The 12,395-nt window shown below is 50.2% G+C and overlaps 2 protein-coding genes across 2 annotated transcripts; one reads left to right on the plus strand and one right to left on the minus strand.

Moving 5' to 3' along the window:
* Window positions 1-382: 382 nt before the first annotated feature.
* Window positions 383-3,132, plus strand: LOC308467528 (mitochondrial import inner membrane translocase subunit Tim13). The gene is made up of 3 exons (XM_080989326.1): window positions 383-542; window positions 2,135-2,203; window positions 2,897-3,132. The coding sequence occupies exons 1-3, from the start codon at window positions 432-434 to the stop codon at window positions 2,993-2,995; spliced, it is 279 nt and encodes a 92-aa protein (XP_080845452.1). The 5' UTR covers window positions 383-431; the 3' UTR covers window positions 2,996-3,132.
* A 635-nt stretch (window positions 3,133-3,767) lies between these two features.
* RAB8A (RAB8A, member RAS oncogene family) lies at window positions 3,768-12,211 on the minus strand. Its single transcript, XM_080989272.1, has 8 exons — window positions 12,063-12,211; window positions 10,982-11,042; window positions 10,036-10,096; window positions 9,193-9,270; window positions 8,070-8,159; window positions 7,226-7,291; window positions 5,657-5,707; window positions 3,768-4,605 (listed from the first exon to the last, which is right to left on the minus strand). The coding sequence occupies exons 1-8, from the start codon at window positions 12,184-12,186 to the stop codon at window positions 4,513-4,515; spliced, it is 624 nt and encodes a 207-aa protein (XP_080845398.1). The 5' UTR covers window positions 12,187-12,211; the 3' UTR covers window positions 3,768-4,512.
* Window positions 12,212-12,395: the final 184 nt, after the last annotated feature.

Below are 12,395 nucleotides of genomic sequence, written 5' to 3' on the forward strand. Positions count from 1 at the left end.
CGAGAGGGACAGCCTAGAGCGGCTTCCGGGCTTCCCTCGCCGCAGAGACACTAACGACGCTTTTGCCGCTCCGGGAGTCTCTCCAGACGTACTGCGCATGCGTAACTGCCGCGGTGCTCGCCGGGAGCTGCCGACTTCCACGCAGCGACGCGCATGCGCATTATATCCCAACGCGTTTTGCCGCGCCGGGAGGCTTTCCAGACGCAGCGCGCATGCGTAGACCCCGCGGTGCTCGCCGGGAGCTGTAGTCCTCCACGCAGCGAGGCGCATGCGCATTACATCTATTCCCACGCGTTTTGCCGCGCCGGGAAGCTTTCCAGACGCATCGCGCATGCGCAGACCCCGCGGTGCTCGCCGGGAGCTGTAGTCCTCCGTGCGCATTTCGCCCCCTTCCTTCCTTCCTTCCTTCCGGCGGCGGGTCTGGGGCGGCGATGGCGTCGGGCAGCGGGGACTTCGCGTCGGGGGGTCGCCTGGACCCCGGGGCCCTGATGGAGCAGGTCAAGGTGCAGATCGCCGTGGCCAACGCGCAGGAGCTGCTGCAGGTGAGAGGGGGGAAGAGAGCCTCCCGGGCAGGAGCAGGCTACCTGGGACTACGTGGAACTGGCGGAATCCGAGACCAGGGAGGAGAGAAATTTAAAGACTATTTACAGAAATACTGCAAAATGAATGAATGTTAGACTGATGTTGGATTGAAGCTAAGGGGTTTTTAGTAGCAATGCTACAAGGAGTATGTAAAAATGGACTGCTAACAGATGAGAATATACAGTTATTACATATTAAGACAAAGGTCTAAGATAAAAACAAAGAGGGAAAGGATTTGCTGAATTAACTTACTGAAGTGGAATACAAAAAGGGGAGGTGTGAGGAGGTCAGGGAAACAAGTGAATGAAAGACAAGATAGGGAAAGATTGATTTGTTTTTCATTGTTTTTACTTTTTTGTCTTTTGTATTCTTTCTTTTTTTATTCTTTCTTTTCTTTATTTTATTATTATTATTGTAATTTTTTTTTTTGGAAACTTTAATAAATATCTTATAATAATAAAAAAAGGAGCAGGCTACCTGAGGGGAAAGGGAGGAACCCAGGGGGTCCCTTTCGCCCACCCCCATGGAAATATTTGAGGGGTTCTGGGACCCCAATTAGGGAGCCGAGGGGTCTCTAATCCCCCCTCCAAAAAAGGTGAGTGGGCCGCCCAGAGTGGCTGGGGAAGCCCAGCCAGATGGGCGGGGTATAAAGAATAAATTATTATTTTTATTGCCATTCAAATTTGCATGGGATTTTTGTTGGGGTGGTGGGGGTGCAGTCAAAGCTTTTGAGCTTTTTTTTTTTTTTAAAGGAAATTAAAGTTTATTAATAATAATAATAATTTATACTCTGCCCATCTGGTTGGGTTTGCCCAGCCACTCTGGGCGGCTTCCAGCAAAATATTAAAATACAGTACAGTGGTACCTCGGGTTAAGTACTTAATTTGTTCTTAACCTGAAGCACCACTTTAGCTAATGGGGCCTCCTGCTGCCGCCGCGCCACCAGAGCACGATTTCTGTTCTCATCCTGAAGCAAAGTTCTTAACCGGAGTCTGTAACCTGAAGCATATGTAACCCGAGGTACCACTGTTATTCACCAAATATTAAAAGCGTCCCTAAACACTTTACGGGGGGTGGGGGGCAGGACCTCAAACAACCGAGTACTTCCAATGCTTTTTTAAAAAATTGTTTTTTTATTAAAGGTTTTCTTGGTTTACAAAAGTACATGGACTTTCAATGCTTTTCCATAATGGCATGCACCACCATCCTGGGATGGACTTTGCAAGGTGGGGCTTAACTGCCTCTTCTTCCCACCCCCCTATATTTTATTCAAGCCGGCCCCCCTGCTACAGGCAGCTCTTGCTTGCCCCCCCCGGAGAAAAGACCTCGCAGCCTGCAGGACCCTCCTTGACCTTCAAAGGCTGATCTAGGGGTGCGCCGGACTTCTGGGGGGCTGTAGTAGGTGCCCTGACTATGACACCCAACGGAAGGTGAGAGGTGGAGGTTTTGGTGGTGCCCAGGGCGCCCCCAAAATTTGAGATGCCAATGTCCGCCACTGTTAACCCGGTCTCTGTTCTTCCATTCAAACTTTTCCTTTTCCACTCCTTTGCAGAGGATGACAGACAAATGTTTCCGGAAGTGCATTGGGAAGCCTGGGAGCTCACTCGACAACTCCGAACAGGTGAGGCTAGCCGCCCGTCTTCCCTTCCTTCCTTCCTTCCCTCCCTCCCTTTTTCTTTTCCTTCCCCCTTCCTTCATTCCTCCCTTTCTTCCCTCTCTATTTCTTCCTTCCCTCTCTCTTCCCTCCCTTTCTTCTTTCTTTTCTCTTTTTCCTTATTTTTCTTTCTCTTCTCCCTCCCTCCTTCCTTTCTTCCCTCCCTCCTTCTTCCCTCTCTATTTCTTCCTTCCCTCTCTCTTCCCTCCCTTTCTTCTTTCTTTTCTTTTTCCTTCTTTTTCTTTCTCTTCTCCCTCCCTCCCTCCTTCCTTTCTTCCCTCCCTCCTTCTTCCCTCTCTATTTCTTCCTTCCCTTTCTCCTTTCTTTTCTTTTTCCTTATTTTTCTTTCTCTTCTCCCTCCCTCCCTTTTTCCTTCCTCCTTTCCCTTCCCTTCTCTCTCTCTCTCTTTCTTTCTTCCCTCTCTCTCTTTCTTTCTTTTATATACCACCCCCCTATACCCAGGGGTCTCAGGGCGGTTCACAGAATAAAATCAAGATCTCAAACCGCAAAATACGTAATTAAATTAAAAACAGCAACCCAATAGCCCCCCCTTTATCGAGCTGTTGGGCTGGAGGCTTCCCCCCCCCAGCCCCCAGTGATGGAGACTTGCAGCCTGCTCCTCTTTCCTGACCACCCTCTCCTTTTCCTCTCCCTTCTCAGAAATGCGTCGCGATGTGCATGGACCGCTATATGGATGCCTGGAACACTGTCTCGAGGGCCTACAACTCCCGGCTGCAGAGGGAGAGAGCCAACATGTGATGGGGGCCAGTGGGGTTGCTGAGGAGCCCCACCATGGACTTGGCCGAGGGACCTATCCTGGCCACCCAGCAAGGTGGTTTAATTAGGGTGGGCAGGATTTTGGTCCGGGTGGCAGGAAATAAAATGACAAACCTGTGGCACCGCCTCCTGCCTTTCTTTGTTTTTGTGCCCTGGCAAGGTCTAGGCACTCAGCAGAATTGTAATGTCAGGACCCCAGGGGTCATCCAATTGAAAAGTAGTTAAAAAAATCTGGACCAGGGGACTAGGTTTCCGAGCACAATTCAAACAGCCTTGGCCCAGTAGACCTGAAGGAGCGTCTCCACCCCGGACACCGGGGTCCAGCTCCCGAGGGTCTTCTGGCGGTTCCCTCACTGCGAGAAGTGAGGTTAGAGGGAACTAGGCAGAGGGCCTTCTCGGTGGTGGCGCCCTCCCGTCAGATGTCAAGGAGATAACCAACTTTCTGACTTTAGAAGACATCTGAAGGCATCCCTGTTTAGGGAAGTTTTTAATGTTTGGTTTTTTTAATAGTCTGTTGGAAGCCGCTCAGAGTGGCTGGCAAAACACAGCCAGATGGGCAGGGCATTAATAATAATAATAATAATAATAATAATAATAATAATAATAATTTAAAAAGTAGATGTTGGGGAGGATTGGGCAGAGGAATCCATCTTCCCAGGAGACCTTCCCAGACAGCAACTGGGGCCCCACTGAAGGCAACCGGAGGTTTGCCAGATGTTCCCAGTCACAAACTCAAGTAGCATCTCACACAAGCTTTGTTTTCTCTAAAAAAATAGATTTATTCATTTGTGTATCGAGGCATTGTGCAACTTCTATCACAGGAGTGTCTAGAATCATCGCCAAGAGCACACCAGGAGCAGATTTCAGATGCCTCTTTTCCCGTATCTGTGAAAGGAATCGGTGAGCTTTGTGGCCCCCACAAAGCGATGCGAGGAAAGGGCTGTGTGTGTTAAAATCTGCTACCAAAAATAAAACAAAATCAGTGCTTTTAAGCCGGCTGTGTGATTCAGCCTGATAGAAATGTCTTAGGGGGCGCCAACGGCACCCCTGACCATTCGTAGATTTGGGGTTTCAGCAGGAAATCATTGAGAGTTATTCTGACTTTTTTTTTCTACTAGTCTTGATACAGTTATCCAAAACACATCCCAGAGACAGAAAAGAGAGAGACAGAGAGAGGAAAACCCATTAGGAAACTTCCCGTGTCTTGATTTCTTGATCCGCATCTTTTCTCCCCAAAGCAACCCCCTCCCCACACCGCAAACAGGGAGTGCGTTTTCCGTCTGGGAGGCGCGACGGGAGGGGGAAACGGCCTTTTCTCCGGAGCGGGAGAGTCCGTCGTGAAAAGAAGCCCCTTCCTCAGTTCCGTTCCAGCAAATGCAGCGCGGCGGGTTGCGTTGGTGGGGTCAGAGCCAGACAGGGAGAACGGAAGAAGGAGCCTCTTGCAAGCAGGCACGGCCCAGGAAGCTTGAGCAGAGGCTCGCGGTAAGGCTGCCCCCCCCTCAGAGGAGGGTGCATCGGAAAAAGCTGGTTTTCTTCTGTAGCTCGGGGGTGATCTTCACCCCCTGGCTGCTGCCTTGAGGGCTGTTGCCTTCCTGTGAATGTAAGAGGACCACGGGAGGGTTATTCAGGTGGGCTTGGGTTCCAACCTGTTTCCCCCCCTCCGCTGCAAACTCTGCTTGGAGCTGCAGGTCAAACTCTGGCCTGGGGAGGGAGCAGGGCAATGGCACCCAGCAGACGGGCTCTGTACTCCTAGCAACTCCAAAGGCCGCGACCTCAAAGCTCATTTCACCCCCTCCCCTCCTGCCGCATTATAGAACTTAAAATATATATATATGTTTATTATGCTTCCATTTTAAACATTTAAATACATCCTCATTGTACTTTTGGGCTCTGTGCTCCTAGCAACTCCAAAGGCCGCGACCTCAAAGCTCATTTCGCCTCCTCCCCTCCTGCCATATTATAGAACTTTTTAAAAAAATAATATTTTTATTATACTTCCATTTTAAATATTTAAATACACCCTTATTTTCCATTTTACTTTTTGCTCGTATGAGCTTAGCGACTTCCCTCCCACCCAACTCATGGCTTTTGCAGTTCGTTTTTTACACCAAAGCATTTATATGTTTTCCTTTTCACTCATTCAACCTGTCTACATTTTTTGCAAAAAGGCATTAACCATTATCGCCACAAGCCGCCTTACAACCCTGCTGGCGTTGTTAACTGTTTACGATAGTGCGTTATAAAACCCTTACCCTTTGCCACCTGTCCTCCTCAACCCAAGTAGTTTCTTATACAACACTGAACAAGTTAATACTGATTTATGTGTGTTCTCAAACGCCTTGGGACTCAAACAACTTGGAACCCAAACACTGCAAACCCTTGTTATTATGGGAGTAGATTGCAGTCTCTTGAGACTTGGACATGCCTGGTTTAGCGGTTAAGAGTGTGGTACTAGGACATGGGAGACCAGCGTTCAAATATCCCACTCGCCCTTGAAGCAGACTTGGACCAATAAATTCCCCTCAGCCTAACCTGCACCAGACAGTTGTTGGGATTAGATGAGGAGGGGGAGCCTTGAGCTCCCTGGAGAAGTAGAGAAATAAATGCAACAAATAAATCTGCGTTCTAGCCAAGGCGACTCACCAGTTTCTTGTCCATTTTCGCCTTGATGTCTCTGGCGAGAGTGAAAAACGCCTGAAATTTAAAACGGGGAAATAGAAAAAAATATATATATAAATGTGAAAATGATCGGACGAGGCCTGCCTCTGGAGAGCCGTAGCTTGCGCTGCTCTCCTGGTGCTCACGCCAAAATGCAAAGCCAAAGACTCGAGGGAGGTTATGCGGAGGGGGCAATTGGCTCTTTGGTGTCCCCAAACGGCCCTTGTGACCTGTCCCAACACACCACTGATTGCTGCACAATGTCCCCCGTCACCTGCAAGAGCAGCAGCAGCAGGCCAGACCTCTGCAAATTAGAATTGTGGGCCGGGAGAGGGAGAAATCTATCTGTTGATGGATGGCCATCCTGACTCGGCCCCAGACACACTGACCAGATGTCTGGAAGCTGTGGCTGGATGGTTACGAGGGAGCCGGTTGAAGTTAAATCCTTCGAAGACAGAGGTCCTCTGGCTGGGACGGGGCGATATGGGATTGAGGGGGCAACTCCCATCTCTTGCGGGGGTGCAATTAGTGCCAGCATCGTCCGTCAAGAGTTTGGGTGTAATCTTCGATACCTCCCTCTCTATGGAGGAGCAGATTACAGCTATAACAAAGGCGGCATTTTTTCATCTCCGCCAAGCTAAGCAGTTGGCTCCTTATCTCTCTCGCCCTGACCTAGCCACTGTGATCCACGCGACGGTCACCTCCAGACTGGATTATTGTAACTCGCTCTACGTGGGGCTGCCCTTGAGACTGACCCAGAAACTCCAGCGGGTGCAGAATGCCGCGGCGAGACTCCTTACGGGGTCTTCGCTGCGAGATCATATTCATCCGGTACTATACCAGCTGCACTGGCTCCCGGTGGAGTACAGGATCAGGTTTAAGGTGCTGGTTTTAACCTTTAAAACCCTATACGGCCTAGGACCCTCGTACCTACGGGACCGCCTCTCCTGGTATGTCCCACAGAGAAATTTACGGTCTGCAAATAAAAACATCCTGAAGATCCCAGGCCACAGAGAGGTTAGGCTGGCCTCAACTAGAGCCAGGGCTTTCTCGGCCGCGGTTCCATTCTGGTGGAACGCTCTGTCCCAAGAGACTAGGGCCCTGCGGGACCTGACATCTTTCCGCAGGGCCTGCAAGACAGAGCTGTTCCACCAGGCCTTTGGTCAGGGCGCAGCCTGACCCCCTCCTCTGGCAATCTGCACAGAATTTTGCTTAATGGTTGCCACCAATTTGATTTTAATTAATTTTATAATGAACGTTTTTAGAATGTTGGATTATTTTGATTGTTGTTAGCCGCCCTGAGCCCAGCTTCGGCTGGGGAGGGCGGGATATAAATAAAAATTATTATTATTATTATTAAATGATGGGGAGCGGCAGCTGTTTTTGCAGCGGGTCCCCCGTTTTGCAGATTTGCTGCAGCACTGAGTGGAGTTGGAAGTGCTTTGGCTTAAGAGATTCTGCCTGGGGGACTGGACCCCAGGCGTCCTTCCGCCCTTTGGACCGGACAAAAAGGCTTCCGGGAAAGAGGGTCAGGAAGGCAGGGCCGCCACTCACATTCTCTATGTTGATGTTTGCCTTGGCGCTGGTTTCCATGAACTTGATGCCGAAGCTGCTGGCCAGCTGAACGAGAAAAAAAAGGAGGAGAAGTCTCAGGTCAGTTACACAGGTGAGCCCTGAACACAGGCAGCAGCATCTGCCTTGAGAACCACAGTTCTTAAAATATTTCCATTCCTGACTCCAACATACAGTGAGGGGGGGAAAGTATTTGATCCCCTGCTAAATTTGCCCGTTTGCCCTCTGATGAAAGAAATGACCAGTCCATAATTTTAATGGTAGGTTTATTGTAGCTGTGAGAGACAGAATAAACTTGGGTCTCAACTTCTTTGGGACAACAATTTGGCCAGTATACCTAAAGGAGCATCTCCAGTCCGGACCCCGGGGTCCCTCTCCCGAGGGCCTTCTGGCGGTTGCCTCCCTGTGAGAAGCGAGGTTACAGGGAACCAGGCAGAGGGCCTTCTCGGTGGTGGTGCCCGCCCTGTGGAACGCCCTCCCACCAGATGTCAAGGAAATAAACAACCATATGACTTTTAGAAGACATTTGAAGGCAGATTCGGGAAGTTTTTTAATGTTTGATCTTTTATTGCATTTTTAATATTCTGTTGGGAACCGCCCAGAGTGGCTGGGGAAACCCAGCCAGATGGGCGGGGTATAAATAATAAATAAAATAATAATAATTATTCTTCCTGTTCTGATTCATCAATGAAACGGCTAACTGCAAGTTAGCCGGCGTTTCCTTGTCTCTCACTGTTCTGGCTGTCAGCTCCCTCAACGACATCCCCCCTTGCCTTTCTCGTGACACACGACCGGCTAATCTCTGGACGCCAGAAACCGCCCTCACCTTCTCTCCTTGCTCTCGGGAGACCTGGCGCTTGTGGTTCATGTCGCACTTGTTCCCGAGGATCATTTTTTCCACGTCTGGAGACGCATGCTGCGGGGGGTGTGGGGGGAGAGAGAGCGAGGGCAGTGGTGAGAAAAAGAGACACGGCCTGGCCGGCACGCAGAGCTTGCGGCTGAGATGCCGACACAGCGCTCCTCCTCCCGCTCTGTTGGGAGGGAAAAGGCCTTTCAGAGGCCCCCTCCTAGCAGATGAAACTTTCACTGCACTTCAAACGCTTGCAAAAAACTCCACAATGCCATGCCGCTCATTCGGAACAAAGCAGAGGCGTTCCGTGTTAGTTGCAGAACTGGGCAATGGCAGAGCAGGGACTGTGGCAAGATGCAATTTCCGGAGGGGTTTGCCAGCCGGAATGAGCGAGCAGAAGGGCTGGCTCACCGTTCGTTACCTTCTAGAGGGCAACGGTCCTGTCCCACAGTGGATCCTGCAAGAAACCGCACCTCTGAGAAGCAGGCTTTATGGAGCAACGAGAGGAGCCCTCGGGGAGCAGGAGAGCGTCCGAGAACAGAAGCAGCCCGTTTCAAATGCTCCTTCCCCCCAAAACCCGAAGCCTTCCTGCTAGGAATTATGGGAAATGAAATCCCCCAAAAGTTCAGGGGAGTCTTTATGTATGTTACAGTCGCTGCCAGATTTCTAGTCGCAAAAGGCTGGAAGGGAGAGGATATCCCATCTAAATCAGACTAAATTAGGCGTCAGGCAAAAACGTTCCTTTTTAACCAAGTCTTTGGTTGACCTGGTCAACATCCCTTTTAAAATGTGGCTCTTTTTTGGGGGGGGGTGTTATTGGGTTATTGCTTTTGATTTTATATATTGTGATCTTTTTTGTGAACCGCCCTGAGACCTCCAGGTAAAGGGCAGTATATTAATTCAATAAAATAACAACAACAACAGCAGCAGCAGAGAGAGGCTTCTTTCTACCTCTGACATTGTTCCCACCCAGCTTTCGTGTCCACAGATATACACCACGACATCCACAAAAGCAACTCTCCTCTCTGGCAGCTTCCGCAGCTAGTATTCAGAAACAGACAGCCTCGAAGCAGAGAGGCAGAGCAGCGGGAGAACATACCTCTTCGATGTTTCTGACCCAGTTCCGAATGTTTTCAAACGACTTCTCGTTGGTGATGTCGTACACCAGCATAATGCCCTAAAGAGCAGAAACGGGGAGAGGGAACCAATCAAAAGAGCTGCTTTTTTTCCCAATTCTGGAGGGATTTGTGGGCTGGCTTTGATGGACTTATCGAACGAAAGACTCTGTTCCTGTACTCAAGAGTAGACCCCAGACCAAGACCAGCCTGCCCTTATAGAAGGAAGACGCCTCTGCCAAAGAATGGAAAGGAGATTGGTAAAATAAACTATTGAGCTATGCGGGACAAATTACTTAAGCTAAAACCCAAGAAAGAGAGGACTTTGAACTTTTTCTTTCTTAAAAAAGGGGATAAATGTTTGCATATTTTTTAAAACCTTTGTGTATAGATTCTTACATTAGGAAAACTTTTATACGCCACTTGTAATAAGATGAAAATTTAAAATTGAAACTGGAAGAGTATAAGGTTCTAGGAACGTGCGTGAAAAAGTATTAAATAATGAAACCAAGAGGGGGAGGGGAGTGAAGTCAATCAAAATTATGGTTTTAAAAAAATGGTTGAAGATGTTTTTGTTGTTATATGGCCATGACTCCCCTTCCTTCCCTCCTCTGAGGCTCGCTTTAAAGAAGCAAAGCGGACAGGAGCCGACTGCTTTGCTGCTTTAAATAGTTTAGTACAACATTTGACTCAGAATATTTTTTTCCGTGTTCTCCTCCTCTAAAAACTAGGTCATCTTATGGTCAGGTGTGTCTCATGGAGCGAAAAATATGGCATATAAAAAAGAGGTCAGCAGCGACCCGAGTCAAAGGGAGACCTGCACCCACCATGGCTCCTCTGTAGTAAGCCGTCGTGATCGTCCGGAAGCGTTCCTGCCCAGCAGTGTCCCTGGAGGAAAAGCACAGGAAGAGGAATGAGGACAACAGCCAGGCAGGGCCCCCACAGCCTTGCCCTCAAGTTACGCTGGCCAAGAAGCTCTAGCGTGGGGCAGAAGCCCCGCCGTGCCGGGAGAAGGCCCAGGAGGTTAGGGTGCTGCTGCTGTGCCATTTTGGGATGTTCTGTGTTCTACCCGCCACGGCAGCAACACAAGCTGTGCCACTGCTCTGCCATCGCAGTGGCCTTGTCAGGGATCGTCTGTAGGCTTGCCACCCATGTCAGGGGCACTGCCCATAGCTGTCAACCTACAGATTTAAAAATAAGGGACCAGCAGCCTCAAAAATAAGGGACCAGCAGCCAAAATAAGGGATTTTCCAAGCACAGGTACGTTCAACTTCTGAGCCCCTCCGACCCAAAATCAGAAAGCCCAGCCAGCAGCCAAACGAAGCCTCAAGCGGTGGTTCCCACAGCGCAGCAACCCGGCAAAGGGGACGCAGGAAGGAAAACCACCGTCCCCTCTCCGCTGGGAAGCGCTGAGCAAAGGCGAGTCCCCAGGCAAGGCGGCCGATTTGATCGGCACAAGGCATGCAAGCTCCACCCCCCAGTCGTTCTTAGACTCCTTATTGGGTGAGCAACGCAGCCAAGCAACACAGTTGGAGCCTCCCTCCTCCCTGGCCGGCAGGGAGGGAGGGAGAGGAGCTGCTTCCTTTGAAACCCGGGAAATTTAAGGGACATCATCAATAAGGGACAGCAGCGGGACATGGCGCTGGGATAAGGGACTTTCCCGCCAAATAAGGGACGGTTGACAGCTATGGCACTGCCCCTTCCTCCTAGGCGTCTCAGGGACTCGCCCCCCCCCCAACAAACTGGAAATGATAATTTCCTAGGCTGCCTTACCAGATCTGCAGCTTAATCTTCTTGCCATCGAGCTCTATCGTCCTGATCTTGAAATCGATTCCTGCACAGAGAAGACCGCCCGCCAGTTAACAGGTGGCACTTGACAGCTGACAATTCTAATCATTAATTAATGTTAAGCTCTCCGTCTCCCTTTTTTGCTGCCCCCTGGAACTCCATTTATTTCCCTCCCGTCTTATCCCGCAAGGTGCTTCCATCCGGAGGAGGGGAAGCCAGGGTGGGGTTTCAGCCAGGGCCTTGCCAGCTGCCCCCCACCTGCATTTTGCATCCCAGCCCCAGAGGTGTTTCCCGCACCATCAGCTGCATTATTATTATTATTAGGGGGTGCATTATTATTTTGGGGGGTTGTCAGCTGCAGGCTATGATTATTATTTTGGGGGGTGTCAGCTGCAGGTTATTAATATTATTAGGGGGTGTTAGCTGTGTCAGCTGCAGGCTATTATTATTATTATTGGGGGTGTCAGCTGCATTACTATTCTTTTTTGGGGGTATCAGCTGGAGGCTATGATTATTATTATAATTTTGGGGGTGTCAGCTGCATTATTCTTTTTTGCGGGTATCAGCTGGAGGCTATGATTATTATTATTATTATTTTGGGGGGTGTCAGCTGCAGGCTATTATTATTATTATTTTGGGGGTGTCAGCAGCATTATTCTTTTTTGGGGTTGTCAGCTGCAGGCTATGATTATTATTATAATTTGGGGGGTGTCAGCTGCAGGTTATTATTATTATTATTATTATTATTAGGGGGTGTCAGCTGCATTATTATTCTTTTGGGGGGGTGCCAGCTGCAGGCCGTTATTATTATTATTATTCTTTTGGGGGGTATCAGCAGCAGGCTAAGATTTTTATTATTATTATTATTATTATTATTAGGGGGGTGTCAGCTGCCTTATTATTCTTTTTGGGGGGTGTCAGCTGGAGCCTCCCCCCCCCGAAATAAGCCCTGGCGGGGGTTCCCCTTCGGGGTCCTCCCACCAACCCCGCGAGGTAGGCCTGCCATGGGGGGGGAGGGGGGCGCTCCGCGGTTGCCATGGCGACGGAGAGGGCGGGGCGGGCGCACCGATGGTGGAGATGAAGGTGGCGTTGAAGGCGTCCTCGCTGAAGCGGAAGAGCGCGCACGTCTTCCCCACCCCGGAGTCGCCGATCAGCAGCAGCTTGAAGAGGTAGTCGTAGGTCTTCGCCATGTTCCTCAGGCCGGGAAGCGGCGGCCGCGGGTGGCGATAGGCCCGCGGGGCTGCCCGTCCGCGGGGCGGGGAGGCTCCCATTGGAGGAGGCCGACGGAACTCCCGCCTCCGGCCGAGGCCCGGGGATCCCATTGGTGCCACGTCAGCAACGTCCGTTGGCGGCGACGTCATGACGCGGCCGCTGAGAAAGATAGGGAGAGCGCCGCTCT

The sequence above is a fragment of the Podarcis pityusensis genome, assembly GCF_964106645.2.
Source record: "Podarcis pityusensis genome assembly, chromosome: 18".
Classification (NCBI taxonomy): Eukaryota; Metazoa; Chordata; class Lepidosauria; order Squamata; family Lacertidae; genus Podarcis; species Podarcis pityusensis.

Coding starts and splice junctions, on each gene's coding strand:
- LOC308467528 (XM_080989326.1), top strand. CDS start 432: ATGGCGTCGGGCAGCGGGGACTTCGCGTCGGGGGGTCGCCTGGACCCC. Junction 543..2,134: donor ACGCGCAGGAGCTGCTGCAG/GTGAGAGGGGGG, acceptor ACTCCTTTGCAG/AGGATGACAGACAAATGTTT. Junction 2,204..2,896: donor CACTCGACAACTCCGAACAG/GTGAGGCTAGCC, acceptor CTCCCTTCTCAG/AAATGCGTCGCGATGTGCAT.
- RAB8A (XM_080989272.1), bottom strand. CDS start 12,186: ATGGCGAAGACCTACGACTACCTCTTCAAGCTGCTGCTGATCGGCGAC. Junction 11,043..12,062: donor CACCTTCATCTCCACCATCG/GTGCGCCCGCCC, acceptor TTCTCTGTGCAG/GAATCGATTTCAAGATCAGG. Junction 8,160..9,192: donor GGGTCAGAAACATCGAAGAG/GTATGTTCTCCC, acceptor CACCCCCCGCAG/CATGCGTCTCCAGACGTGGA.